Consider the following 27,028-nt stretch of genomic DNA (forward strand, 5'->3'; position numbering starts at 1 on the left):
TCCAGTTCAATAAGAATGTCTAATACAGCCATTGGGATTATGAATATAGCATTTAGAATCAGAAAAATGAGACCAATGCATTCCCCCTCCCCATCATCTAGCTCTGGTTTTTAATTGTGTTAAGCTCTGTTGCTTCCCCACACACACAAAACAAGCATGTTGGATGCTCCAGCAAGAGGTGTAAAGCCAAAATCTTCAACATTTCTATTTTACGGCTTTCAACTATGAAATGCACCCGGATCAAGGCACTTGGAGGCCAGGACTGTGTAGAGACACAAAAGAAACAAAACAGATCCACTGAATACTGTTGCTTTCAGTGCAAGTACCATCATCGTCATGCACATTAAACCTTGCTAGTAAGATGCTCTGAGACTAATGGGTACGATTGTTGGTTTTTAAACACAAGTCTTGACATACTAAGCTGACATAACTGAATATCATTCAAACTAAATAAATATATTTATTATTCCTTATTAATCCAAATAGAATGTAAAAAGATATATGTTAATGCTAAAACATCCCCATGCTAAGAAACTCTGAAAGCTTACTGAGAATAAAGTTCATTTTGTTTTAACCCCCCCATTGTAACAACAACAGCTACTTCTGTGAGTTGGGAACTGCTCACAGTATAACCAGTAGGGGGCGATAAGACTACATTCTTGGAATGAAACGATTCCAGCCTCACAAAAACAACTGCTAACGAGGCTTCCATCTGCTCAAATCTATTCACACCCCAGTCCAGTGTTCTGCTCCTTGAACCATATTTGCGCTTCTAGTGTTTGGATTAATACAGCAGGGGTTGGTTATTTGTGCAAACAAAACTGTCCGAGAACCAGCAATCCAGTCTGTTAAAGGAATTGGGTGGAATTTTGCAACAGGCCAATATAAAGCCAAAAGTCTCTAGAAAAGAGCAGGAGGGACAGACATATAATGGTCCTGTGCTTTGGTCAATCTGATTCAGTCAGTACGACATTCCCAACACTCCTACTGCAGCAGCTTTTGGTTGAGGATCTCCCAGATCATAACTTTCCTGAAATACGGCATATGATTCTAGAGAGAGAAAGAATAAATAGTAAATATAATTCTGCAATAATTATACGCAAGTATATACAAGTAATTGTGTGGGTGTAAATAAGCAGTACCTGTCTGAATTTGAGGTTGCGTCCTCTGGAGATATAGTCAGCATATTTGCATACGAACACACCACAATCACTACCATTCTTCTGCTGAGGGATCTCCTACAAACAATAATTAGAACTGAGCTTATAGTGCAAGTTTCATTCCTGACCCAGAATGAAAAACACTTCTACAGCTGTCAAATTAAACTTTTGAACTCTGAATATGGGTTGCATTTGAGTGCAAAAACAGTGTTTGGCAAACACATAAAACTGAATGCAGACTTGAACATGATGTCTGCAAACAATAACTTTATAACAAATTTATTTGTTGCACCCTCTTGTGGACTGATGTGACAACATTGATTAAAAAATGTGATCACTGAGGTCTTGTTACTTTTACCCTAAAATAATATTAAATTCATTTTGAATTTTGGTAATATTTAAGTAAAAACTTTAAAATAAAATTTCTCAGTCATGCTGACAGGTGTGTTCAAACTTGTAGTTTGGGTTCTCTTGGTTCTTTTGGTCCAGACCAAAAAAGAAAATAATACATTTAGTCCTGGTTCACATAGCGGTAACACTGTCATTTTTACATTGCTTTCTACTTATGGCATGTTTACTAGCTGAGAATTCACAAAGAGCTTATGCAATGTGTAAAGAAGTCAAAACAGCACCAGGAATTCTTCAATTTTACACAAATGAAGATCTGCTGCAAGGAGATGCCGTTTCCGATGGCTGTACTGAACTGATAGGCAATGCAGATCCTACGCCGTGAAGATCCAATGCTTGAGCATTCTGTCCTTTTTAGGGTCACATCTTGTTACATCACACCATTTTTGGTTTGTTTAGATGTCTTTGGTCCCGTTCCTATATCAGTTGAACCGCGCCACAGTTCGCTTGGAGGCGGACTGAGACGCACCTTTTCAGGGGTCTCAGTCTGCTTGTTGGGTGCGCACCAGGTTTTAAACAGCAATAACTGCACTAACAGAGCAATTGTTCCAGTTCATTTTAATCAAACTAAACTTGCCAAGTGTGAACACACCCTTACAATCTTCTTATAGGATTTAATAAAATTAATTAATATTATGTAATTATACAACTGCTTACAGAAGGTCGTAAACTGCTCAAGGTCCACTTTGACATGTCCAAATCTTTTCCCTTTTTCACCTTGAACTCTTCTTTCAGATAAAGCCTGATAGACAGATGCAGTCATTAGGTTAATATAAATGTGTAGTCACCTGTGAAAAACAAACTAGGAGCACAAACTTTAACATGGATACATTTAACCTCATCAGCACAATTACTCATTTTAACTGCAAAATGCTTGTCTTAAAAATATAAGCAGTGAAGTATAACGCTCCACAACATTATCACTTACAGAATCATGTTGCAGATGTCATCATGCCGTTGACCCATGGAGTCGTAAGATAGTACAGATTTCGTTTTTAAGTCAACAACCTACCGTGGAAAAAGGAGGAAACATTACACACAAATCTAAACGTCATCACTCAGACACAAATTAAATAAAAGCTAATAAAATATTCAAATCAACCAGCCAATCAACAGTCCTGTAAAACTATTCATCAGGCACCAAACAGTGAAAGCTTGTGTGTCGTTTTCATTGTGACGCAAAAGACTGCTACTGTTAATATAAGGGTTTCTAATGTTTGAACCCATGATAGGTATGGTTAAATACTCACAGCAAGGGACCAGTGAACACCCAGGTGAAGAGGGACCAGAATGATGTCATACAGGAAGAGGTCTACAGCCTTAGTCCAGCGCCGTACTGAAGCATGTCCACCGCCATGTAACTTGGGAAAGAGGAAAGTACTGAAAGAGTAGACCTTCCTGGCTCCTACTTCCTGCTCACTGCGGGACATCACGAGATTCATGTAGAAGTTGATCACCTGAGAGCGACAGGGTTACGTTTAATCAAAGGTAATGTTTCATAAGAACTTTCAGATTATTGTGTATCATTATTTGTTATGTTAGAGGTCAGGTCTGAAAAAAAAAAAAAAAAAAATTTTTAAATGAAAAAAAAAAAAATGTTAATTGGCTGAATAAATTATATACTATTTTGCCTAAATGAAAAATAAAATAAAAAATGCTATTAAATGCAATAAATACATTTAAAATGTAAGAATATAGGCTACATTCTAGAATATTGATTCTAAAATTTGCTAAAGATTACATTTAACAAATTAATTTAGAACAGTTTAATCAATTTACTACTGTTTTTAAGTTTTGGCGAACATTAGATGATGGCAAAAGTATTGTAAAAATAGAGGGGGAAAAATGAGAACACAGAACTAAATATCCATTATCAGCTGATAACCGTCAAGTTACCAATATATGGTGCATTCCTAATAAAAGTCTTTTGAAATGACACTACCTCATCGTTGAGCCAGCTGCCTTCTTGCAGGGTTGCCAGATCCCTCTGTGTGATACGCAGTTTGAAAGCACTGCACAGAACCAGGTTTGGATCACTCTGAGCAAGAGCAGCACTCACTTCCTGCTGCATCTCCTGTTACATGATACACAGACAAAAATGAGACTCAATCAAGAAGGAACCAATGTGACAGTGAAACAAAACTGAGAATTTGCATGCACATCATTGTTCAGTTAAGGTCTATTTTCTGATAAAGCCTTTATTCCGAAAAAAAAAAAAAGGGTTTACACATCAGATATTGGAATATCCCTGTTTACATGGCACTCAAAGCTACCCAAACAAATCTTTCCCCCACAATTCTCTTATTGGAGATGTTTGCTTTTGTAATTTATTGTCAGCAATTTAATCGCGCAGTAATGAAATGAGACCAGAAATTTAATTTAATTCATTAAAGGGTTAGTTCACCCAAAATTGAAATATCTATCATTAATTGAAGCAACGAGAATACGTTTTTTGGGCAAAAAACAAAACAAAAATGCTGAATGCTGTTCATGTGAGCACCACGATACAAGCGTGTGATGCTGACGCAGGAGCCGGCCAAAACTGAGCCAGCTTTCTGACATAGAAGCCGGAAGCGCTGCACTGTTTACAATGTGAACAGCATCAGAGACTGACAGGGAAGAGAAGAAATTGTTGAATAAAGTCGTTATTTTTTATTTGTTTTCTTGCGCACAAAAAGTATTCTCGTTGCTTCCACTGTAGTTACATTATTACTATTTTGACGATGTATTTACTATTTACTACCATTCTGGGCCTTGAAAGTGGTAATAACACTGCAGTCTATCAGGGGTCAGAAAGCTCACGGATTTCATCAAAAATATATTTTTGGTTCTGAAGATGAACGAAGGTCTTATGGGTTTGGAACGACATGAGGGTGAGTAATGACAGAAATGTCCTTTTTGGGTGAACATACCCTTTAATTGCAATTAACTGCAAATTTTAAGTTAAAAGTCATGACACTGCTACATTCACTCATATGTAAACTGATTAATGCTAATTTCTTTTAAAGGCTTGCTTTAAATAAATTTATACTACAGGGCCGTTGAATGCTTGAATCTGATTGGTTGACGAACGTTCTAAGGTGTGCATTATTTTCAGGGAAACGCACGGCTAAAGTAGTTCCAGGCAGGTCTTGACCACATTACAGTTCCATATCACTTCGCGTAGTTAACGGTAATAACGGAAAATAGGATACAATTCATAACAATAAAAAGCATTTAGCCCCATGCGCTTGATCTGGAATTTTTAATGTCTAGCTTCACAATCAATAGAAACATGCAGTTTAATTTTAATAAATAAAGTATATAGTCCTGTCTATATTATAATCAATAGAAAACTAAACTGAATATAGGCTAAATAAATGGATAGTCCTGCAGTACGGATTTTTATTGCAGATAATAATAAATAAATAATTATTTATAGGCCCACTTGTTAAAAGGGCTTTGTGTTTCATTTATTTGGCTATAGTCTACTGTCATCGGTCAATGAAAAAAAAAAAGAAAAAAAAAGAATGACCGAATTAATTAAAACCAATTAAATTAATAAATAAATAGGCTAATAATACTGATGCACATGCTTTTCTGTCTCATTATTGCAACATCTCTCTCTAATAACTGCATTAATAACTGCATAAAGCCGGGGACACACTTTAAGGCCGGTTATGAATGCAATTTGATACTTATGACTGATAATGCCCAAACGCGCGTTCAGTCTGTGTTCAAAGTCGGTGTTTAAAATCTGCTGCGATGAAAACAGTCAGAGAATGTGTCAGCTAGTCGTGTGTCTCCAGCATTAGTCTGCTATCAGTGGCTCAAACCTCCGTTACTAACTCTAAAATGACGTTTTGGAATTAGCAACGGAGGCATTGGACTAGATGCGTAAGAAATTAGTCCTACATACAAGAGCGTTTTAATGACAAAAACTTTACAAACGTCTTGAAATACATAATCTGAACAATGTTTCGAGGTGTGGTAACTGTAGTATAAGCGGAATAATTGACTTCAGGCCGTTGAATTATTAGAAAAATAATGCACACCCGAGGTGAACGGCCACTCCGCTTCGCGTCGTGACCGCATTACCACCTCGGGTGTGCATTATTTTTCTAATAATTCAACGGCCTGTCGTCAATTATTCCTTACATATAAAATATATACATAAATATTCTATTTACTATCATAAATAGCACCCAAAATTACTTTTGCTTGTACATGCACAGATTAAAAATAATTATTCTGTTACAATGGATATGTTAGAATTTTTAGAAACTAGAAATTTATAGCAATCAGGTTAACACATTTGTTAGACATTATTAATCAGAATTTCACCAAATTCTAATTAACAAAGAAATATGTTTATGCATGTTCAAAATATGTCCTGAACACTGTTATATATATATATATATATATATATATATATATATATATATATATATATATATATATATATATATATAAAAAAAAATAATAATAAAAAAAAAAAATTCAACAATCAGACAGAGAGGTATAACAACATTTATAAAGGGCAGGATTTTCTTTTAAAAACACTAACCTTGGTCAGTCTGGGAAACTCCTCCTCACTGCGCCTTACTGAATCTGTAATCAGTTCAGATCTGGATGGTAGCAAGGGTCCTGCAGTGGCGTCTTTCTCCTTAAGATTCAACCTGGCTTCAACCTCAGCTGACAGATCCACGTCTACAGGCTAGAGAGAGGGTGAGGAAAACAGAACTACACTTATAAAACGACTATACGACGACATTAAATACAATATTGCTTTGAAATGTGATCAAATTACAGCTACATAACACTGTTTTCAAAAAGCATTTATTGACTTTAATACATTTTTTTAAATTTCCAAATTTCATTTGTAGACACTACAGCAACACTTGCATGACATGAATAAGACACTGAAATCATTTATCTTCCAAACATTCCTTTTTTGATTTAATATTGAAAGCAGAAAAATGAAAAAAAAAAAAAAAAAAAAAAAAACCAGCACCAAGAATTCAGCTTGATTTTTTGTTTTTATATTCAGGGGTAGAAATTGTTAGCCTGACTACGTCAGACTTCGTACTTCCGCTCAATTTCATTTCGCTTCTGTACTCAGTCTGAGACAGCGTAATAGCTTTCCGTTTTCCTCCGGCCTGAAAACAGCCGGCCAATCAACGAACAGAGGGCGGGCTGAGAGCCGTGACGACATAGACACTGATTGTACCGTGGATGCGTAGATTTACTTCACATAATCTGCAAAAGTCGTTCACAGCCATGTTCACTCCGGTATTTCGCTCGATGGTTTTGTTTTCGCATCATACATGTGTTTACAGTGGAAGTTAGATGCGGCTGAGCATGCGCATAACACACGCCATAACCAAACGTTATGTGATTGGCTTACGGGTAACCAATAATTTTAAACTTCAAACAAGCGCCCCCCCGCGAGAAAGAAAACACTTTTCTATTATGCCCTTCCAGACTCGGTCTACGAAGCAAAGCGAAGTAGCAGAGTTTGGTATTACCAGGCTAAGAAATTGTATAAACAGCTTGAATATTCAATCTCTACATGTGGACTGGAATGAAACACCCCTTTTTGCTGATTAGTCAACCAAACATCAATAGAATCATAATCATCTGCTGCTTTAAGAATCCGTACTGTTGTGTGGAACTGAGGAACAACTGATGACTGCATGGTTGACCAATCAGCAGAAAGGGGTGTTTCATTCCCGTCCACATGCAGAGATTGAATATGTAACCTGTTTATTCATTTTCTACTTTTGAACAAAAAATGTTTTGAACAATTTTCAAAAAATATTGCTTTCAATACTAAATAAAAAAAACAAATAATCGGAAGATACACGGATGCACTTACGATTTTTCTTGCAGTTTGATTATCCAAGGCTCGTTGCTTGACATCACTTCCTGGTGTGCTTCGATTAACATCTATTGTTCTATAGCAGATTTAATAATTAAAGAAATTTGAATCAATAAATGCAGATATGCATTTATAATCAATAATGTTTATGCAACATGTTAAAATGTTACCTGTCTTTAGTCTGCATCAGTGATACTGGCTCCCGCCACACAGACATGTTAGGGAGGGCTGAAGGCAAACAGAAAATTGTATTTGATTGTAAAAAATATAATGGAATCTCTTCATTAAAAGGGTAAAACCATTTCATATAGGGAAACAGCAGAGAAGAAAAGCAGTTTATTAGGGTAACGTTATCATCAACACTCATTTGGGATGGGGCTCACACTGCTGGGTGTATATTAGCTGTTAATTAAGCTCACCTCTTACTGGAGCAGGTCTGCTCACATCAGTAGTGTAACTGTGGGATGTGTGTCCATTAGCCTTGTGTCCATCAAGAGGGAAATTTGAGCTAAAAGATTTTAATAAACATAGCATTAATTTTCTCCAGCAAAGCTACAATGATTTCAAAAGTGTTCTAAGGACTTACATTGGAGGCTTCATCCGTCCAAATGGTAATGGTTTGCTCTTTGAGTATTTCTCCGAAGCCATCTCTACTAGCTTCCTGTAATGCTCTCGATCGCTCTCTCTCAATGCCTACTCGAAATAGAAACGCTCAGGAATTCAAAGACATTGACGCACCAAGCTTCCCAGTACATCAAGATTGAGGTTTCCTACCTCCTCCACGGTCAGGCAAGGTTTGTGCGTGCGGCTCGGGTGCTCCATCTCAGGCGGTCTTGTGCTCAGCCCGTGGGTGGTGCAAGACGGCACTAGCTTCAGGGATCTGCGCATCTCCCTGCCTCTGTCCTGGCTTCCCTTGTACAGCATTGCTCCACTGCACAAGGAGATAAATACAGAATGTTACAGAACATATAAAGGACAAATCATTTTAGTATCAACCTTCCAGAATATGGTTTACAGTTATAAAGCAGAAGTATGTATCTCAAGCCTTGTTTTGATACTTCTGTTAGCACATGGTAGCCTAGGTAAGGTTCATCTTTCATGAATGCTTCTTATTGTTTCTATTATGCATGTTTATTCATAATTGCTGAGTGTTTATTGTTTGGCTGAATAACACCCATATTCTGTACATCATAGGATGTGGGAATATTTAGAAAAATTAGGCTCTTTTTTAGGGCTGTGAAAAGATTAATCGCATCCAAAATAAAAGTTTGTGTTTACATAATAAATGTGTGTGTACTGTCTGTGTATCATTATTTTATAAATACACACACTTGCATGTATATATTTAAGAAAAATGTGTTATTTATATATACAAATATTTATATTTAATATAAATTATATTTAAATATATACAGTATATACATGCAAATATTTCTTAAATAAATACATGCATGTGTGTGTATTTATATATACAAAATAATGATACACAGTACACACACATTTATTATGTAAACACAAACTTTTATTTTGGATGCGGTTAATCACGATTAATCTTTTCACAACCCTACTCTTTTTATATGAATAGAAGTTTTCAATCTCCCCTTTAATCATGTACCGGTAAAAATGATAAACCATTACAACTGGATATTCATTTCATCAGGAAAGATAATCTTTAAAATGGTGGCAGATAATAAAAACTAAATTTGAGAAGACAAAAAAAAAAAGCTTAAAATTGAGAAACACTTCAAAAATGGACTAAATGATACTTACTCAGGTTTACGTAAAGCCTGGACATTGTGGTGGACATTGGATGCTGTCCTTTCTTTATTTTTAAGTCCCATTTCAATCTGTTTATCTAAATAGAGATTGAAATCATTACAAAACTGACAGACTGTATGCAAGTATGAAATACGCTTTATGTGCTATCGTTTAAATGTTTGGGGACAGTATGATTTTATTAATTAATTTTATATAAACTGTGATACATTTTTTTCAGGTTGCCTCTATATGTAGAAAATTTCACAGATCACAGCGACACGCTGGTAGGTCACACTCACCCATTCCGTCAATCTCACTCCATGAACTCAGGCTGTTGCTGTATATGTCATCAATACCCATAAAGGCAACCTTGCCAACCTGAGGCACCAACAAGCACAAGAAACAAGACAATGTGCATGAAACCAAGGCAAACAATGCATGTTTTTGCAAGTGCTTAGTGGTGATTATACAAACATACCTGCGTAAAGCCTTTCTGCTTTTCATGTTCATCCTTCCTGCGGTGTCTCGAACGGAACAGCCCAGCAATCCCTGCAAAAGTCTTCTTGACAACCCTAATGATCACATCTGTTGACAGACAATGATATATTTTGGGGGGAAATCTTGATAGTAGGTAAGTGAGAAATGTTCAGTGAAGTTGCATTAGGCACTGTTGTTTACATGGCAGATATGGTCTAAATATTTACCATGTCTTGCTCTTTTGACCTCTGGATATTCTGGCACACCATCAGCAGAGTACACACTGAAACCCAGAAGAACACTTCAAGTCAGTGCATCAGACGGATTAAGACAAAAAAAAAAAAAAACTTTCAAATAATACCCACTAAGCCTCAGAACCACTAGCAAACATACAATATCCCTTAGCAAAGAACATACACTTTTATTCATATGGATCAACAAAATAAAGACTAACATAAAGACACAATAAAAATGATCTACAAGATTCATTGAATGACAACCAAACCTGTAAGAAGACCAATTACGACAAATAGTCCATAAATTAAGTTGTTTGCTGTGAATAGATTGTCTATTGATGAATTGTTTACATTTGACTGATTCCTGCCCCTAATAGACAACTGCTAATACTACACTGCCTATTGTTCATGTAAATTAAATGAACAAGACACAAACTAACAGCAGCCAGAACAAAGCAAGCAAACTGCGTGTTACCAAAAATAGAAACCAATACAAATTCGGTTCATTCAGAAATGAGGAATACAAAAGACTAATACTACACCTTTGATAGTTGCGTTTGGCGGGCCTGCTGTTCTCCTGCCGCTGGGAGTCTGTGCCCGCGGCTCTTGCTACACCGTTACCGTGCTCACTAGGCCAGGCTGCGGATTTCTCACCAGAAAAGGGCACGAACAGCGACGATAATCCGTCAACTATCCATTCATACATCACAAACCACCACGATGAATAAGACTCTGTTTCGTTTGTTAGTGCCAGGTCTCTATACTAAAGATTTTGGAGCCAAGAAACGGACCCCCTCATGTGTTTCAATAGCCTTCCGTAGCAGTTACGCTTACTGCGTCACTTATTTGTCAACCGCGGGGCCCTCCCACTATCCACTGAGATTGACGTTCCATCACTAACGAAACGATGTTTTATTAAAACCGGCACATAATTTAATTACTCCTTTTTTTATCCGTATATTCCTTGAATGTTTGATTAAATAACTGATAAACGATTAGCTGTATTGCTAAACATTTGGCGGGACAAGGAATGGAACCAAGAAAAAAAAAAAAAAAAGGAATGCAACCAATCAGATGCGACACTGAGCATCACATGTCTCAAAGCGGAAGAAAAATATCGAGTGGATGTGCTTTTACCTGTTGAATGTTCTATCTCTGTTAAACCTTTTACAGCAGAGAAGGCGTGTGTGTGTAGTACTTTAAACAGCATCACTTGACATGACACCCTCAGTTAGCCAGACTTATGGGGTTAATCTTTGTGTTGCGCAAGCACACTGTACTGACTGTATGACAACAAGTAACACTAGTATGACTACACTGCAAAGACAGGAACTGTTCTTTTTAGAAGTGTGTTGTATGCACTGATCTATATAATGACATTCATATATCATATCATTCTATATAGATCAGTGGTTGAATGGCAGAACAGCCACAACAACTACATACCAGTGACTTAAACATTTTTATTAAGCTGAGTAACACAGTTGAAGCTCTTTTAAAATATCACTGTAATAATGTTTAATGAATCCATCATTTATTATAACAAAATTAAAATCACAAAAATAAATCCCTAGGAAAAACAAAATGCCAGCTGTATTGAATATTGTAAATTAAATATATATATAAAAAAACATTTATGTCAATGTGTTATCTGTCTCTGAAGATGAGGCAGGATCCGTTTGCACTTGGCAATTTGGCTGGAAAAAGGAAAGACGAAATAAAATATTAAACTGTCTTCTAATATCTTGGAGAGAAAAAATATATAATATAATAATATAAATATAGAGAAATGGGTATTACTTTATGTTTACCTCAGAGACCAAGTGGAGTCCTCCTGGAGTTCACTGCATCAATTCCCATTCTTCAAGGCAAAATAAGTTAGCATGAGTAGCTATATTAGGCCTATATGATTCACAACAACTGACAAGTGAATGTTTTAAACCAAAAGTACCTCAAAACACCCATAACTAACGATGAGGCTAATTTTAAAATGATGTATTGATTTTTATGTTTCTGGACAAAACATTTGTACTGTACACTCAGTATGTGAAACATCTCACTGCATTCATATATGTATGAAAAACATATGTAAACAACACCAGGTTTTGTAAATGATAAAGTTGAGTTAAGGTCCTGCAGGGGCCAGTTGCATAAACACAGTCACTAAGACTGAGTCTTAAGAACTAGTCTGACCAACTAGCAGTTAGCCAAGGAGAAATCAAGTCTTCTTTTTCTGATTCAAATTAGACCGATATGGTTTTATGTAACTGACTTTACAAACGATATGACCAGTCTTAAAGAAAAAAAATTAGATGACATACTTATAAGACTAGTCTAAGCAGTTAATGAAACCGGCCAAACATCTTATAAAGTATAGAGACAAAACTTACAAGCAACTGTTCCCAAAGAATTTCTGATTCATTTTTAAATGTATTTTATTATTATTTATTGATATTGTTACACTGTTGACTCTTACGTGTTTAAAGGAGGCAGAGTTACAGGACCAATCACATGCTGCATTGTTGGCTGATAAGTCCCGCCTTGTCCTGCTGACATCATAGAGGGCCAAACAGAGTAGCCAATTGGAGGGAGAGGTGGTCCATGGGAGCCGTAGTGATGATGATGATGGACAGCCCCTTCTCTCACTGCTGAATGAAGTTCCTGAACAACATCAAATTAGCATTGTAACTTAATTCTACATTGTGAAATGAACACATATCAACTTTATGTATATTGAGCACAACATTCCCTGATGGTTACCTGCCCTGAATGTGAGGCTGTGTGATGTGTGTTTCCTCCTGGGGACACGGTCATTGGTGGAAGAGCCTTCAGCATCATATTGTGCATGATGATCTGGTGCATCTGAGCATTCTGCATGAGCATCAACTCCACCATATCTGTTGTCATGAGAATAATGAAGTGAAGAACTCTTGGCCTATAGCTTAAATCTTGAACTGATGTTTAAACTCCATTTATTTCTTTAGTTCTTATACAGAATATTGATGTTTCAGGCATGCAACTCGAAACACTACCGTTCAAAAGTTTGGGTTTAGTAAAAAAAAGTATGCTTTTCTGTTCACCAAGACTGCATTTATTTGATCACAAGTCAAAAACAGCAATTTTGTGAAATATTATTACAATTTCAAATAACTGTTTTTCAATATATTGTCTTTTTTTTCATAATGGCAAACTCATTTTCAGTGGAAATTACTCCAGTTTTCAGTCACATGAAATCATTCAGAAATCATTGTGATATGCTGTTTTTGTGCAAGACACATGTCTTATTATTAGTTGAAAATGTTTGTGCTGCCTAATGACGTATTGAAAGTATGGAAGAGCTTTCTTCAGGGTTCTTTGATGAACAGAAAGTTTGAAGAAAAGCATTTATTTCAAATAGAAATCTTTTGGAACATTATAAATTGTCTTTACTGTCACATTTGATCAATTTAATGTGTCCTTGCTAAATAAAACTACTATAAATGTTTTTAATTCTGACCCCAAAACTTTTTATTTGTTAAAGAATAATCTGAAGCACAATATATTTTCTCTCTTATAAGTTGCTTTTTGTTGGGAAGTACCTGTAAGCAAGTTTAAATGTCCTGTAGTCACTATTACTTACTTAACTTATTATTACTTATTTACTTTTTGGCTTAGTACAATTACATTTATTAATTTAGCAGACGCTTTTATCCAAAGCAACTTACAAATAAGTATACAATAACTGTTGTTATAGTATACAATGCTACAAGGTTTAGTATACAATAACTGTTGTTTTTTTCTGTATTTGATGTATCTATCTGTATATGTACCTTCTTTAATACTTCCTGATCTGTAAGGAAAGGTTTGTGGGGGAGGGATTTGTGCTATGAGAGGCTGTTGCTGTGGTAACTGCTGGATAATGGTGGCTGGCTGTTGAGGAACCTTGTGGAAGGAGAAAATATAAGTTATTAGAGGATTGCCAGCAATATATCATTGTTATGGACACATACACAAATAGTTTAGATGCACTTGTGTATTTTAGAACAGCTATAAGGTATTTAAATGAACTGGAATAGTAAATGTAGATATTCGGTGCAGGATCGGGCCAGTATTAGGTGCTTGAAAGAGAATGTAACAGCTGGAGGATAAGAAAACTTTACATACAGTGTGTTGAATGATTTGAGGGGGCTGAGGGACTAGAGGAGGGAGGGGAGCAGGTGGTGCACTTTGGTGAACATGGATGGGAGGCACAGGCTGGAGTGGCCCAAGAAGAGGTTCATAATGATATTGCCTATGAGATCCACCCCATGTGTGTGGCCTTCCCAGATCCTCCATCATATGCTGTTCCTGTTACATGCACATAAACATACCCAAATGCACACTTATATTTGTGATTTATGTGAGAAAAAGTTTATATTTACACTTTGTTCAAGATGAGAGGCTGCATACTGCAGAGCCAATGTGTGGAGCTTGACTTTCAGCTCCCCATCTCTGGACGTAATGGGTGGAGCTTGAAGGTCCAGCCACACCCTTCCCTAAGCTTACCCTATCCCTAAATCTAAATTAGGTTGAGCTCCACCCATTAGGTCCACACTACTTCAAGATTGTTTTTGTTTTAATCATCTTAACAGAAACTCTTCTTATAGTGTGAAGAATAATCATTTTAGTATCATTTCTGTGAAACACTATACCCTCAGTCTCTGTAGGAGGTTTCTCTTCCGTCTCAGAGCGCTGTGTAATGCATCTGCCTGACCATCATAACTTCCTGTGGCATCAAAAAACAAGGAATTAGTCATATATGTTGTATTCTGTATTTTCAACATCCTTGTCTGCTTTTGTTTTTATTCCTTGATGAGTTTTATTTAGGCTTAGAATAAACCAATGAGATAATTACTACAAAACAGGCATTCTGCAACTAGGGCTGGGCGATTTGGCCAAAAATATTTTTTCCATATCACACGATAGGCTATATTTATCACCATTAATGGGTAAGGAAATGCTTTCCACATATTTGTTAGACCTTGAGAATGAAGGTAAACAAGTAAACTTTTTTGTTCACAATTAAAGGGATGGTTCGGAGTAATTTCAACCTAGGGTCCTTTGCACCATTACCTCGAGCCAAACACCCCCCAATAAGCTTTTTTCCCCTTGGTCGAACGTTATTAAAGTTAGAGCTTATTTAGAGATATCAGCCGTGTGCAGGCACTAATGGATCCAAGGTTATATCTCGTAAATTACCCCACTAATAATGCCCGGAATGGTACCAAACTTCTACAGTAGTACATATAGGTTCTGTACTCATAAAACGAGGTATTGGAAAGTTTGTAAGTACATCAGGAGTTTATTTAAATAACACTTGCCTGATGGCTTATGCTACTGCTAACCCGGACGTCGAGGTCACTTACGTGATTTGGGAAAAGCCCGTAAAAGTCCTGGCAGAAAGCGATGCATAGGGATGTAGTGTAACATGCATTTTTTATTATTTTTCCGAAGTGTTGACAACTTAGTGTTAAATAATAATTAATGCAAACTGGTACTACCAACAAAATATTAGTACATTCATGGAACTGGGCGTCGTTATGCTTATGCATCGCTTTCTGCCAGGACTTTTACGGGATTTTTCCAAATCACGGAAGTGACCTCGACGTCCGGGTTAGCAGTAGCATAAGCCATCAGGCAAGTGTTATTTAAATAAACTCCTGATGTACTTACAAACTTTCCAATACCTCGTTTTATGAGTTTTATTAGGTTCAATACCTCGTTTCTACAACGGAGTTTGGGAAATGTTTGGCTCGAGGTCAAGGACCCTAGGTTGAAATTACTCCGAACCATCTCTTTAAACTCAGAGTAGCTACCTTTTAATTTAGGGAATCATGGAATTAGTTTTATCTTTCCCTAAATTCAGTATTTTCTATTACATTTTTGGGGGGATTCTGTGGGATTCAATACAAATTGGTATAGCTAAACTTTAACAATTTAATCAAACTTTGAAAATGTAATCAAATGAAAATATAACAATTAATAACAACACATTACATTTTATTTTTGTCAAATAAGATGCTGCACAACAGAACCGTATCAATTTAAAACATGGATGAAAAATATCTTGGGTGTATGATATTCCTTAGAAATAATATTATTATTACTTTGAGAAGTAATTTTTTTTGTATACAGTAGTGATATATTTCTGTCATATTTTTTTTTTTAAAGTTAAACAGAACTTTTATTTGGACTGTTTGTCGTGAAGATATATCATTACTATCACGTCAGTTTTAGTTTCAGTTTCAGTGTGTATTTGTCGGTTGTGTTTCTCAAACGAGGCAGGAAAAAGCTTGCGAAGTGACTCTCAATTAGCTGTGGAGATTAAGTTTATATGTTTATGTCCTCATATTGAGACGGCAGACGTTGAAAATACCGTGAGCGTCGCATGTGTATGAGTTTGTGTATCAGACGAAACCCCGCCGTTCACACAGTGACACGCATAATCACTGTTTTTTGTCGCGTGTGTTTCTGCTGTGTGACAGGCTGTTAGATTAACCCACATCGAGTAAAAATGTCCCGCGCTTGTCATATTATATCCGTTATATCCGTAAATTTTATCGCGATCTCGATATGATTTTGTTACGATATCAGCCAGCCCAACTGGCAACTTTTTTTCCAGGTCAGTTAGTAAGTGAGACAAAGCACAAATCATTTCAATCATGAAATGTAAAAATTCTAAAAACACAATAATGAAGTACACACACACACACACACACACACACTAATCATTATTATCTGTGTAACGTTAACGTTACTTGTGGAAAGAGCTGAACCCTCTCGTTCAATGTTGTCATTTCTCTCATTCTCCAGTCTCTAAAGAGGAACAAATAGATGATATAATAATGTAGCATCATAGTCACTTCATAGACAATTTAGCCTCATGATAGAAAGTTATCAACAATAAATAAAGACAACCAAGTCAGTATATAACAGATAAGTATTTATCACATGATCAAACCAACTTACCTTTTCCAGCATTTTCAATCTCAACCTTGTTATTTGGTCAACCAAATCTGCCATTTTAAAAGCACCTTTTAGATAAGTTTATTTAGTTATTGTCCATGCTTGCTGTAGAAAGATGTCCGTTGTCAAAAACATTTCTGCTCTCTTTGCCAACCCTCACGTTGCTAAGTTACAGACCGAGGCTCTTGTTTACGCTATGGTAGTCCAATCTTAGACTGCTCTAAATTAAATAAATAAATAAGTAAATGTAATAACATATTACAATTGTAAACAAACTATTTCAATGTGTACTTAACCTTAGAATGCATAAACAAACAAAACCTACATAAATGCATAAAGGGGTCAAAATAACCCATTTTGAAATTAATAATAGAAATTATGTCCTTTTAATAAATGAATAAAAATAATTGATGATACAAAAATGTCTTAATATATCAAACTTGTTTATTTGTCCACTTTCCTTGTATATATGCATTACAAAAGATGAAACTGATTCTTTTTTAAATGCAGTTGTACTTTTTCTAAACAAACTCTAAACTAATTTAGATCTACTGTAAAGTATATTCTAATCTAGTCTGAACCTTCACTGCCCACATTTTTCACAGACCATGTGAAAATGATCTTTTCAGACAGAGGCAGAATTTTTTTTTCACATAAGATTCACATCTTTCAAAACATAACTTTGCACCTCTTCCTTTGTTTTTTTTTTTATGTGTTTTGAGCATTTACAAATTGAAGTTAGTTAAGTTATTTATACATTTAAAATACGTTTTCTTTATAGTCTTTAATACAACATTATCAATATGTCATAATTAATAGAGATAATACATATAATAATTACATTTTTTTTGGAATCAACATTTTTATACCTTTATACTCCAAATAAAAGGTAATGATGATATGTGTTCTCTTTTTTATTATTCCATATGTATAATATTATTTTATCTAAAGTGTATTTAATTGGTCTAGCATTTGTAATTTATGAGACTAGGCCTTATATTATAGAGGTGAAAAAGAAAAAAAACGACATTTTTTTATGTCGTTTCCGAATTCAGCCTTTGTTACCTACTGGTTGATCTTATTTACCCGGGCTTTTACCCGCGCCTCTCATTTGTCAATCACTATGGCAAGCACAAACGAGAGTACCACAACAAATTCTCAACCTACGGGGGATGTTATTTCTCTCTATCATGCTCCGCGATAGGCTCTAGAAGTTGTCAATCAAGGGGTCATGCTTGCAAACGCTTTTTAATTGGCCATTCGGGCCCAATGCGTTTAAAGGAGGGCGTTTTAAAAGGAGCAGGTGCATTTCTGCAACAAGAAATATCATTGGCTGCCAAGTTCACGTCCTTTATTCTAATTGGTTCTCGCAGACTGTCAATCCGATAAGGGCGGGGATAAACACATTCGCGGCCATGTTGAAAATTACACTGACAGTTACTCCTTAGGAAAATCACTCAACTCACAAAACATTGCGAAACATTTGTTAGGAGAGTTTTACAGAAACATTTTGTCTTCTTGCCGCCACTTGAGCGTTTCCTTCATTCCCATGAAACTCCTTGATCCAGGAGATGGATCAGGATGAAAGGCAGAGAAAATTAGAGGCCGGACGAGCAAAGGTAACTTACGCGCTAACATTAGCAGTAACTTTACATAGCTAGGTTTGTCATGAATTTGAATACTCCTTGATATTGTTTATGTCTGTAATTACATCAGATATTACATTTAATTAAGGCTTTTTCCCTTTCATTTGAGATCCACTTCTATTTCTGCCAGCCACAGATATCACAGTCACTCATATTGTTCTTGCTGCACAATGTCTTATTATAAAACATTTAGGAACTAATCAGCCCTAATCTAGCCTATTTGTCAGCACATCAGTGCCTAACGTTAGCTGTCTCACGATCCATTGTGCTGAATATTATAGTAATATCATATCATAGTGATAATGGACAAATTTAGGCTTAAACTCCATTAAACTCCATTTCCTCTGAGTGTATACTAGGCTAACTGTTACCTTTTCATTTGCTATGGTTCTCAAATTCATAACAATGTTCCTCAGTTTGAAGGTTTTTGATTTGTATTTTTATTTTTTTACTTTTTAAAACCTTTATATAGCTTAGGGTATTTATTTGTTTGAATTTGGGGTAAAAAAAAAGAACAAGAAGTTTTGTATGCTAATTGTCTTGCTTTGTAGCGGAAACGTACTTTATTTGCTTATTGTATGTTTCAAGTTGCACATAAAGTTAGGCTATATTTGCTGTTGAATATGAGTGGAAACTGATACAGCTCTGTCTCTAGGCAGGATCAGTGCAGTTCACAGGTATCTACAGTATATATTTAGCTCGAGAGCTTTTAAGGGAACTGCGCTTTATCCGCATTGAGAGGAAAACCGAGATGAAGAGACCGATCTTTTAATTTGCTTTTAAAGGTCAAACGCTTCAAATGATGTGAACAACACGATGTTGACTGAATTACTAGATGTTGAATGACACTATTCATTCCACAGAAGAATTCAACCTGTTATTTGTAAAGAGACCTGTAGGAGGCACCACACGATTAAAATATCAGCACTGCAAGGATGCGTTGAAATTGTCATAATTTGCTCACCCCCATGTTGTATTTATTTTTATGTGCAACATACAAAATGTACTTTTATTGTATAGGGAAAAGTCCTCAGCCGTTTGTGTTCCACAAAAGAAATTCATTACTGATTTTGTACTATGAGGTTGAGTAATGACACAATTCACAAATAATTTTAGGCAACATTTTTAGTCACAAAAGAGCTTGTATTTCTCGTTAAAAGTTTATTGTTAAAATGACGTAACCTTAGTTACCTTACTGGTTTGTCAGTACTATTCAACTCACTCCAACTTCTAAACAATCAAGCATTTTCATCCACTCATCCAGCTAATATCCCTGTAGTAACCTAATTTTGCACAATTCACAACCAACTTGAATACATACAATTCAAATTATTTAGTGGTTGGTGACGTATAAGTTTACACGTTCATAATCAATGTAAGATAAGATGCCCTATCAGAGGTGAGTGCTGCATTCTCAAGCGTCATCTGGGCCCGTATCCCTAAAGAATTTTTGTGCAAAAAGTGGCTCCTAGCGGCCAAATTCTAAGAAAATTCTCAGAGTCATGACGTTTTCTTAGAATTTCCCCTAAAAGTGACACGAAAATCCCAGTTAATATAAAAGCTATTCCTCAAGATTCCTAGCGCTTAAAAGGGCTCCTAAGGCGAGATCTGCTAAGAGCAGGGAAGAGGACTTTTAGTGGCTTAGGAGTTCCCCTAAGCAGCTGCACAAAATGGCCAACTGAGGGGGCAGGAGAGATGTCCTGCAAACACTGGATGACATTCCTTTTTTTCTCCATTTTATGTGTTTGTAGGATATTTGTTAACAAGCCTTCTTAAATAGACCAGCCAGCAATCACAGACATTGATAAAAGCTGAGCCGTGTTACCCTCGTTAAGACCACACTGAGTTGTAACGTTGCAATTTCTACTTCATTAAGGACAGCCCCTTGAGATAGGCCATCTTGTTTTCAATGGGGTCCATATGGGAGTGAAAGTACAAAATATGCCAGCTAGGATATTAATATGAGCAAATAAGACACGAATCATTATTTGAACAGGGTGTAATGAGCTTAAGTTTTCACATATTTTAGATTCTAATGTTAGGCTATAACCCCTACAGATTACTATTCATTTTCCAGATATTTTCTTGAATGTGAAATATTATTTACAATTACAGTCTGCATAAGATTAGAGTGTATAATTATGTTTATTGATTTGAGGGTACATCCTTTGCTCATTATCACCAAAAGTTCATTTTCATCAAACTTGTAGGATCAACCAATCACGGCTTTTGAAATGATGACTCATACCTAGCAACGGGGTCAACCACACCTCCTCACTAAGATAGGATTTTCCATCCATTCTTTGCTCAGAGTTCACTGAAAATGTTCTGGAATCACTTCTAAGCTAAAACTCCTGGCAAGGAATTTTTAGGTTAAGTTAGGAGCTCTCTGAGAGGATTCTCAGAATCTTTAGGGATACGGGCCCTGGCCTGAATCTCTCTTGCATTGGCTTTTGGGTCATTGGATCCATACTGTTAAATAGATAGTTCACCCAAAATTGAACATTTTGTCATCATCTACTCGCCCTTGTGTTGTTCCAAACCTGTATGAGTTTCTTTCTTCTGTTGAATACAAAAGAAAATATTTTAAAGATTGTTGGTATTGGTAACCAGACAGTTTATGGCACACATTAAGTTCCATAGTAGGAAAAAACTATTATGGAAGTTAGTGGTTGCTGTCTTGTTGGTTACCAACATTCTTTAAAATCTGTAGTGCTCAATAGAAGAAGGAAACTCATACAACTCGAGGGATAGTAAGTAATGACAAAATGTAGATTTTTTTGTTTGTTTGTTTGTGAACTTTCCCTTTAAGCATTGAATTTAATTAGTCACTTTAGCCACATGAAAGGCATGAATGTTCAAGTATTTATCAGTTGGTTATGGAATGTGTCTAGATGTGTGTTTGTAGATTCATTTAGCTCAAAGATTAACCTGTTGCAGAGTGGCTTGCTGGTTGCCATGGCATTTGTTAAAAAAACATTGGTTTTTTATTCAGTCAAAATACTTACTGTTGGTTAACGAGTTAATTATGAGCATCCCTACTTGCAAGCAAGCAAATTAGGACAAAAGTATTGTGATTTCTCTGTAGTGTAAAGATAGGCTAAATATACTAATGAAATATTCATTTTCATTTATATTTATTAGGCTATACATTATATTATTATTAGCATTCTTAGGTTGATGATGATGATGATGATGATAATAATAATAATAATAATAATAATAATAGGGTGATAATAATAATAATATTCTCAATTTATTCAGAATCAAGCAGCTCTAGTGTGAATGTTATGCAGGCTGAGACACTGTAAATGTCAAGGTCCAACTCAATTCGAATCAATTCACATTTATTTGTGTAGCGCTTTTCACAATACATATTGTTTCAAAGCAGCTTTACAGAAAATGCATGTCTACATTACAATTTAGAGTGATCTGTTATCGGAGGTGACTGTTCAACGAAAAGACTTTGTTCAATTTGTACACTGGACATGGGTTGGAGGCTTGGAGCTCTTAAATTTGAACTCAAAGTGCACAAAATTGATACCATTTAAATTTAAAATATAAATTTTTCTTATGGGGGACCAGACCCAAACTCCCCCCCCTGATAATATTTAATCAAAAAGTGGACCTTCCACTTAAACCATAATATTATTATTTTTTAAACGCACCCATATGTGTGTGTATATTTATTTTTTATATACTTTTATTTATTGCAGATGTGCACACTATTTTAATGGCTTTTACAGAGAGTGGCCTGAATATTCCATGTAAGCTGCTGTTCCAGAAATTGTTTGTGACTTGTCGTCCCCTAGGCTTCAGATCAACATCTTATATGATTTGACATTCAGTGGGCGAAAGACAAAACGGATTTCCTACATGTTTATGAAAGCAGGTCAAAAGTAATCCAGCTGAATACCCAGCTCGTTGGATTTTTTTTCAGGTGTATTCATACTAGGGCTGCACGATTTGGGGAAAACGTCATATTGCGATTATTGAGGTCAATATTGCGATAGGTGATTGCCATATAATAAATGGTTTGGTTTCATGAGTCAACTTGCTTGGTTCTCAAGTAAAATGCACACACAGATTAGTGATAATGCTGAAATGTGTATTTCTCAACTCAAACTAGAAACAACTAAATGCACAGGGTTTTCAAATTAAAACTAGATTAAAAAGTTCGTCGAGACAAACTTTAAGTTGGCTTGAGAAAGCCGGACCAGAAAGTTTAAAGAAGTTTAAAATAGTTTGGAGTTTAAATTAGTTTAAAGTTTAAAGTAGTTTAAAGTTTAAATTAGTTTGAAGTTTAAATTAGCTTAAAGTTTAAATTAGTTTGAAGTTTAAATTAGTTTAAAGTTTAAATTAGTTTGAAGTTTAAAGTAGTTTAAAGTTTAAATTAGGTAGTTTAAAGTTAAAAAGTTGTTGGGGGTTTTCTAGTGGGTTGCTAAGGTGTTCTCGGTGGTTGCTAGGCGGTTGCTAGGGTGTTCTGGGTGGTTGCTATTGTGTTGCTAGATGGTTGCTAAGGTATTTTGGGTGGTTGCTAGGTGGTTGCTAGGGTGTTCTGGGTGGTTGCTATGGTGTTGCTAGGCAGATGCTAAGGTATTTTGGGTGGTTGCTAGGCGGTTTCTAGGGTGTTCTGGGTGGTTGCTAGGGTGTTGCTAAGCGGTTGCTAGGGTATTTTGGGTGGTTGCTAGGGTGTTGCTAGGCGGTTGCTAGGGTGTTCTGGGTGGTTGCTAGGGTGTTGCTAAGCGGTTGCTAGGGTATTTTGGGTGGTTGCTAGGCGGTTGCTAGGGTGTTCTGGGTGGTTGCTAAGGTATTTTGGGTGGTTGCTAGGCGGTTGCTAGGGTGTTCTGGGTGGTTGCTATGGTGTTGATAGGCGGTTGCTAAGGTATTTTGGGTGGTTGCTAGGATGTTGCTAGGCGGTTGCTAGGGTGTTCTGGGTGGTTGCTATGGTGTTGCTAGGCGGTTGCTAGGGTATTCTGGGTGGTTGCTAGGCGGTTGCTAGGCGGTTGCTAGGGTGTTCTGGGTGGTTGCTAGGCGGTTGCTATGGTATTTTGGGTGGTTGCTAGGGTGTTCTGGGTGGTTGCTAGGGTGTTCTGGGTGGTTGCTAGGCGGTTGCTAGGGTGTTTTAGTGGTTGCTATGGTGTTGCTAGGCGGTTGCTAGGGTGTTCTGGGTGGTTGCTAGGGTGTTGCTAGGCGGTTGCTAGGGTATTCTGGGTGGTTGCTAGGCGGTTGCTAGGGTGTTCTGGGTGGTTGCTATGCTGTTGCTAGACGGTTGCTAGGGTATTCTGGGTGGTTGCTAAGTGGTTGCTAGGGTGTTTTGGGTGGTTGCTAGGCGGTTGCTAGGGTGTTCTGGGTGGTTGCTATGGTGTTGCTAGGCAGTTGCTAAGGTATTCTGGGTGGTTGCTAGGCAGTTGCTAGGGTGTTCTGAGTGGTTGCTATGCTGTTGCTAAGGTATTCTGGGTGGTTGCTAGGCGGTTGCTAGGGTGTTCTGGGGGGTTGCTATGGTGTTTCTAGGCGGTTGCTAGGGTATTCTGGGTGGTTGCTAGGCGGTTGCTAGGGTGTTCTGGGTGGTTGCTATGGTGTTGCTAGGCGGTTGCTAGGGTGTTCTGGGTGGTTGCTATGATGTTGCTAGGCGGTTGCTAAGGTATTCTGGGCGGTTGCTAGGCAGTTGCTAGGGTGTTCTGGGCGGTTGCTATGGTGTTGCTAGGTGGTTGGTAGTTGTCACAGATGGTTACTATGGAGTTTTTATAGAGTCCTTAGCATGATCTTGGTATGATTTAGCACTTAACTAAATGATATTAGCATGTAGCTATTCACTGCTAGCATGTGTAGCATGTTGGAAGTGCTGTTTGCTAGCATGAGTCAAAAGAGCCAAACCTCATCTCTATACGATGTTCTGATACTGAGATATAGGTCTTGCAAAACGGTTGCTAGGGTACTCAAGTTTGGTTGCTATGGAGTTGCTTGGGAGCTTGAAGCTTTAAACTTAAGAAGTTTAAAGTGGTTTGAAGTTTAAAGTAGTTTACGAGTTTTGAGTTTACAAGTTTAAATGAGTTTAGAGTTTAAGTTTAAATGAGTTTAGTGTGTGTGTGTGTGTGTGTGTGTGTTCACACACACACACACACACACACACACACACTCAGAGCTTATGAGTTTAGAGTTTATAAGTGTATAAATTGATGAGTTTATAAGTGTTAGAGTTTTTGAGTTTAGAGTTTATAAGTTTTAAATGAGTTTAGAGTTTATAAGTTTTAATGAGTTTAGAGTTTATAAGTTTAAATGAGTTTAAGAGTTTAAGAGTTCAGAGTTTATTAATTTATGAGTTAAAGAGTTAATAAGTCTATGAATTCATGAGTTTATAAGTTAATTAGTTTATAAGTGTATGAGTTTAGAGTTTATTAGTTTAAATTAGTCTCATTGGCTAATATAGTATATAGAACGGCAGTTTGGTTTAGTCTTCAAGGTGTTTAGATTTGAATTTTCGTCGGTTGGTGAGTTTGAATGTAAATTTGAATTTTTTAGAACTCCCCAATGTAAGTCAATGGGAGTTTTTCCGAGTTTTGATCGGCATTTTTAGGAAAACCGTAAGTCCGATCAGTCTAAAAAGATATAGCAACTAACTTCAGATCAGTTTGAGTGTCTGAGCCGAGTTTGGAGTATGTAGTGTTAAAGCTCTAGGACGAGTTTGAGTCAACAGTTTTTAACAGAAGAATAATAATAATAACTAGATGCAAAAGTTCGTCGAGACAAACTTTGAAGTTGGCTTGAGAAAGTTTGGACCAGAACGTTTTTTGCTAGGCGGTTGCTAGGATGTTATGGGTGGTCGCTATGGTGTTGCTAGGCGGTTGCTAGGGTGTTCTGGGTGGTTGCTATGGTGTTGCTAGGCGGTTGCTAGGGTATTCTGGGTGGTTGCTATGGTGTTGCTAGGCGGTTGCTAGGGTGTTCTGGGTGGTTGCTAGGCGGTTGCTAGGGTGTTCTGGGTGGTTGCTATGGTGTTGCTAGGCGGTTGCTAGGGTGTTCTGGGTGGTTGCTATGGTGTTGCTAGGCGGTTGCTAGGGTGTTCTGGGTGGTTGCTAGGCGGTTGCTAGGGTGTTCTGGGTGGTTGCTATGGTGTTGCTAGGCGGTTGCTTGGGTATTCTGGGTGGTTGCTAGGCGGTTGCTAAGGTATTTTGGGTGGTTGCTAGGCGGTTGCTAGGGTGTTCTGGGTGGTTGCTAGGCGGTTGCAAGGGTGTTCTGGGTGGTTGCTAGGTGGTTGCTAGGGTGTTTTGGGTGGTTGCTAGGCGGTTGCTAGGCGGTTGCTAGGGTATTCTGGTTGGTTGCTAGGGTGTTTTGGGTGGTTGCTAGGGTGTTCTGGGTGGTTGCTATGGTGTTACTAGGTGGTTGCTAGGGTGTTCTGGGTGGTTGCTAGGCGGTTGCTAGGGTGTTCTGGGTGGTTGCTATGGTGTTGCTAGGCGGTTGCTAGGGTGTTCTGGGTGGTTGCTAGGCGGTTGCTAGGGTGTTCTGGGTGGTTGCTATGGTTTTGCTAGGCGGTTGCTAGGGTATTCTGGGTGGTTGCTAGGCGGTTGCTAAGGTATTCAGGGCGGTTGATATGGTGTTACTAGGTGGTTGGTAGTTGTCACAGATGGTTACTCTGGAGTTTTTATAGAGTTCTTAGAATGATTTAACACTTAACTAATCACTATTAGCATGTAGCTATTCACTGCTAGCATGTGTAGCATGTTGGAAGTGCTGTTTGCTAGCATGAGTCAAAAGAGCCAAACCTCATCTCTATACGATGTTCTGATACAGAGATATAGGTCTTGCAAAACGGTTGCTAGGGTACTCAAGTTTGGTTGCTATGGAGTTGCTTAGGAGCTGGGAGCTTTAAACTTAATAAGTTTAAAGTGGTTTGAAGTTTAAAGTAGTTTACGAGTTTTTGAGTTTTGAGTTTATAAGTTTAAATGAGTTTAGAGTGTGTGTGTGTGTGTGTGTGTGTGTGTGTGTGTGTGTGTGTACACACACACACACACACACACACACACACTCAGAGTTTATGAGTGTAGAGTTTATAAGTGTATAAATGGATGAGTTTATAAGTGTACAAGTTTTTGAGTTTAGTTTATAAGTTTAAATGAGTTTTGAGTTTATAAGTTTAAATGAGTTTAGAGTTTATAAATTTAAATGAGTTTAAGAGTTCAGAGTTTATTAATTTATGAGTTTTAGAGTTCATAAGTCTATGAATTCATGAGTTTATAAGTTAATTACTTTATAAGTGTATGAGTTTAGAGTGCATTAGTTTAAATGAGTCTCAATGGCTCATATAGTATATAGAACGGCAGTTTGGTTTAGTCTTCAAGGTATTTTGATTTGAATTTTCGTCGGTTGGTCAGTTTGAATCTAAATTTGAATTTTTTAGAACTCCCTAATGTAAGTCAATGGGAGTTTTTCCGAGTTTTGATCGTCATTTTTAGGAAAACCGTAAGTCCGATCAGTCTGAAAAGATATAGCAACTAACTTCAG

The 27,028-nt window shown here is 36.9% G+C and overlaps 3 protein-coding genes across 4 annotated transcripts in view; 1 reads left to right on the forward strand and 2 right to left on the reverse strand.

The window, feature by feature from the left end:
- Positions 1-223: 223 nt before the first annotated feature.
- On the reverse strand, positions 224-10,963 carry senp2 (SUMO specific peptidase 2). Its single transcript, XM_079882673.1, has 17 exons — positions 10,442-10,963; positions 9,891-9,946; positions 9,665-9,771; positions 9,486-9,564; positions 9,199-9,283; positions 8,203-8,359; positions 8,015-8,121; positions 7,848-7,936; positions 7,599-7,656; positions 7,426-7,504; positions 6,115-6,264; positions 3,511-3,642; positions 2,819-3,025; positions 2,497-2,576; positions 2,226-2,310; positions 1,143-1,238; positions 224-1,050 (listed from the first exon to the last, which is right to left on the reverse strand). The coding sequence occupies exons 1-17, from the start codon at positions 10,603-10,605 to the stop codon at positions 985-987; spliced, it is 1,797 nt and encodes a 598-aa protein (XP_079738799.1). The 5' UTR covers positions 10,606-10,963; the 3' UTR covers positions 224-984.
- A 380-nt stretch (positions 10,964-11,343) lies between these two features.
- Positions 11,344-17,049, reverse strand: cUnh21orf58 (chromosome Un C21orf58 homolog). Its single transcript, XM_079884328.1, has 9 exons — positions 16,887-17,049; positions 16,676-16,733; positions 14,570-14,643; positions 14,043-14,225; positions 13,709-13,820; positions 12,660-12,796; positions 12,376-12,560; positions 11,711-11,760; positions 11,344-11,596 (listed from the first exon to the last, which is right to left on the reverse strand). The coding sequence occupies exons 1-8, from the start codon at positions 16,938-16,940 to the stop codon at positions 11,712-11,714; spliced, it is 852 nt and encodes a 283-aa protein (XP_079740454.1). The 5' UTR covers positions 16,941-17,049; the 3' UTR covers positions 11,344-11,596; position 11,711.
- Positions 17,050-18,267: 1,218 nt separating this feature from the next.
- The window catches only part of pcnt (pericentrin), a 67,202-nt gene continuing 58,441 nt past the window's right edge, over positions 18,268-27,028 (forward strand). For both annotated transcript variants that reach the window (XM_079883760.1, XM_079883761.1), the window contains exon 1: positions 18,268-18,502. In XM_079883760.1, coding sequence (XP_079739886.1) covers positions 18,455-18,502 — 48 coding nt within the window. In that variant the 5' untranslated portion in view covers positions 18,268-18,454. The remainder of the gene's footprint in view (positions 18,503-27,028) is intronic.

This window comes from Squalius cephalus, assembly GCF_949319135.1.
Source record: "Squalius cephalus genome assembly, chromosome: 10".
In the NCBI taxonomy this organism is placed as follows: Eukaryota; Metazoa; Chordata; class Actinopteri; order Cypriniformes; family Leuciscidae; genus Squalius; species Squalius cephalus.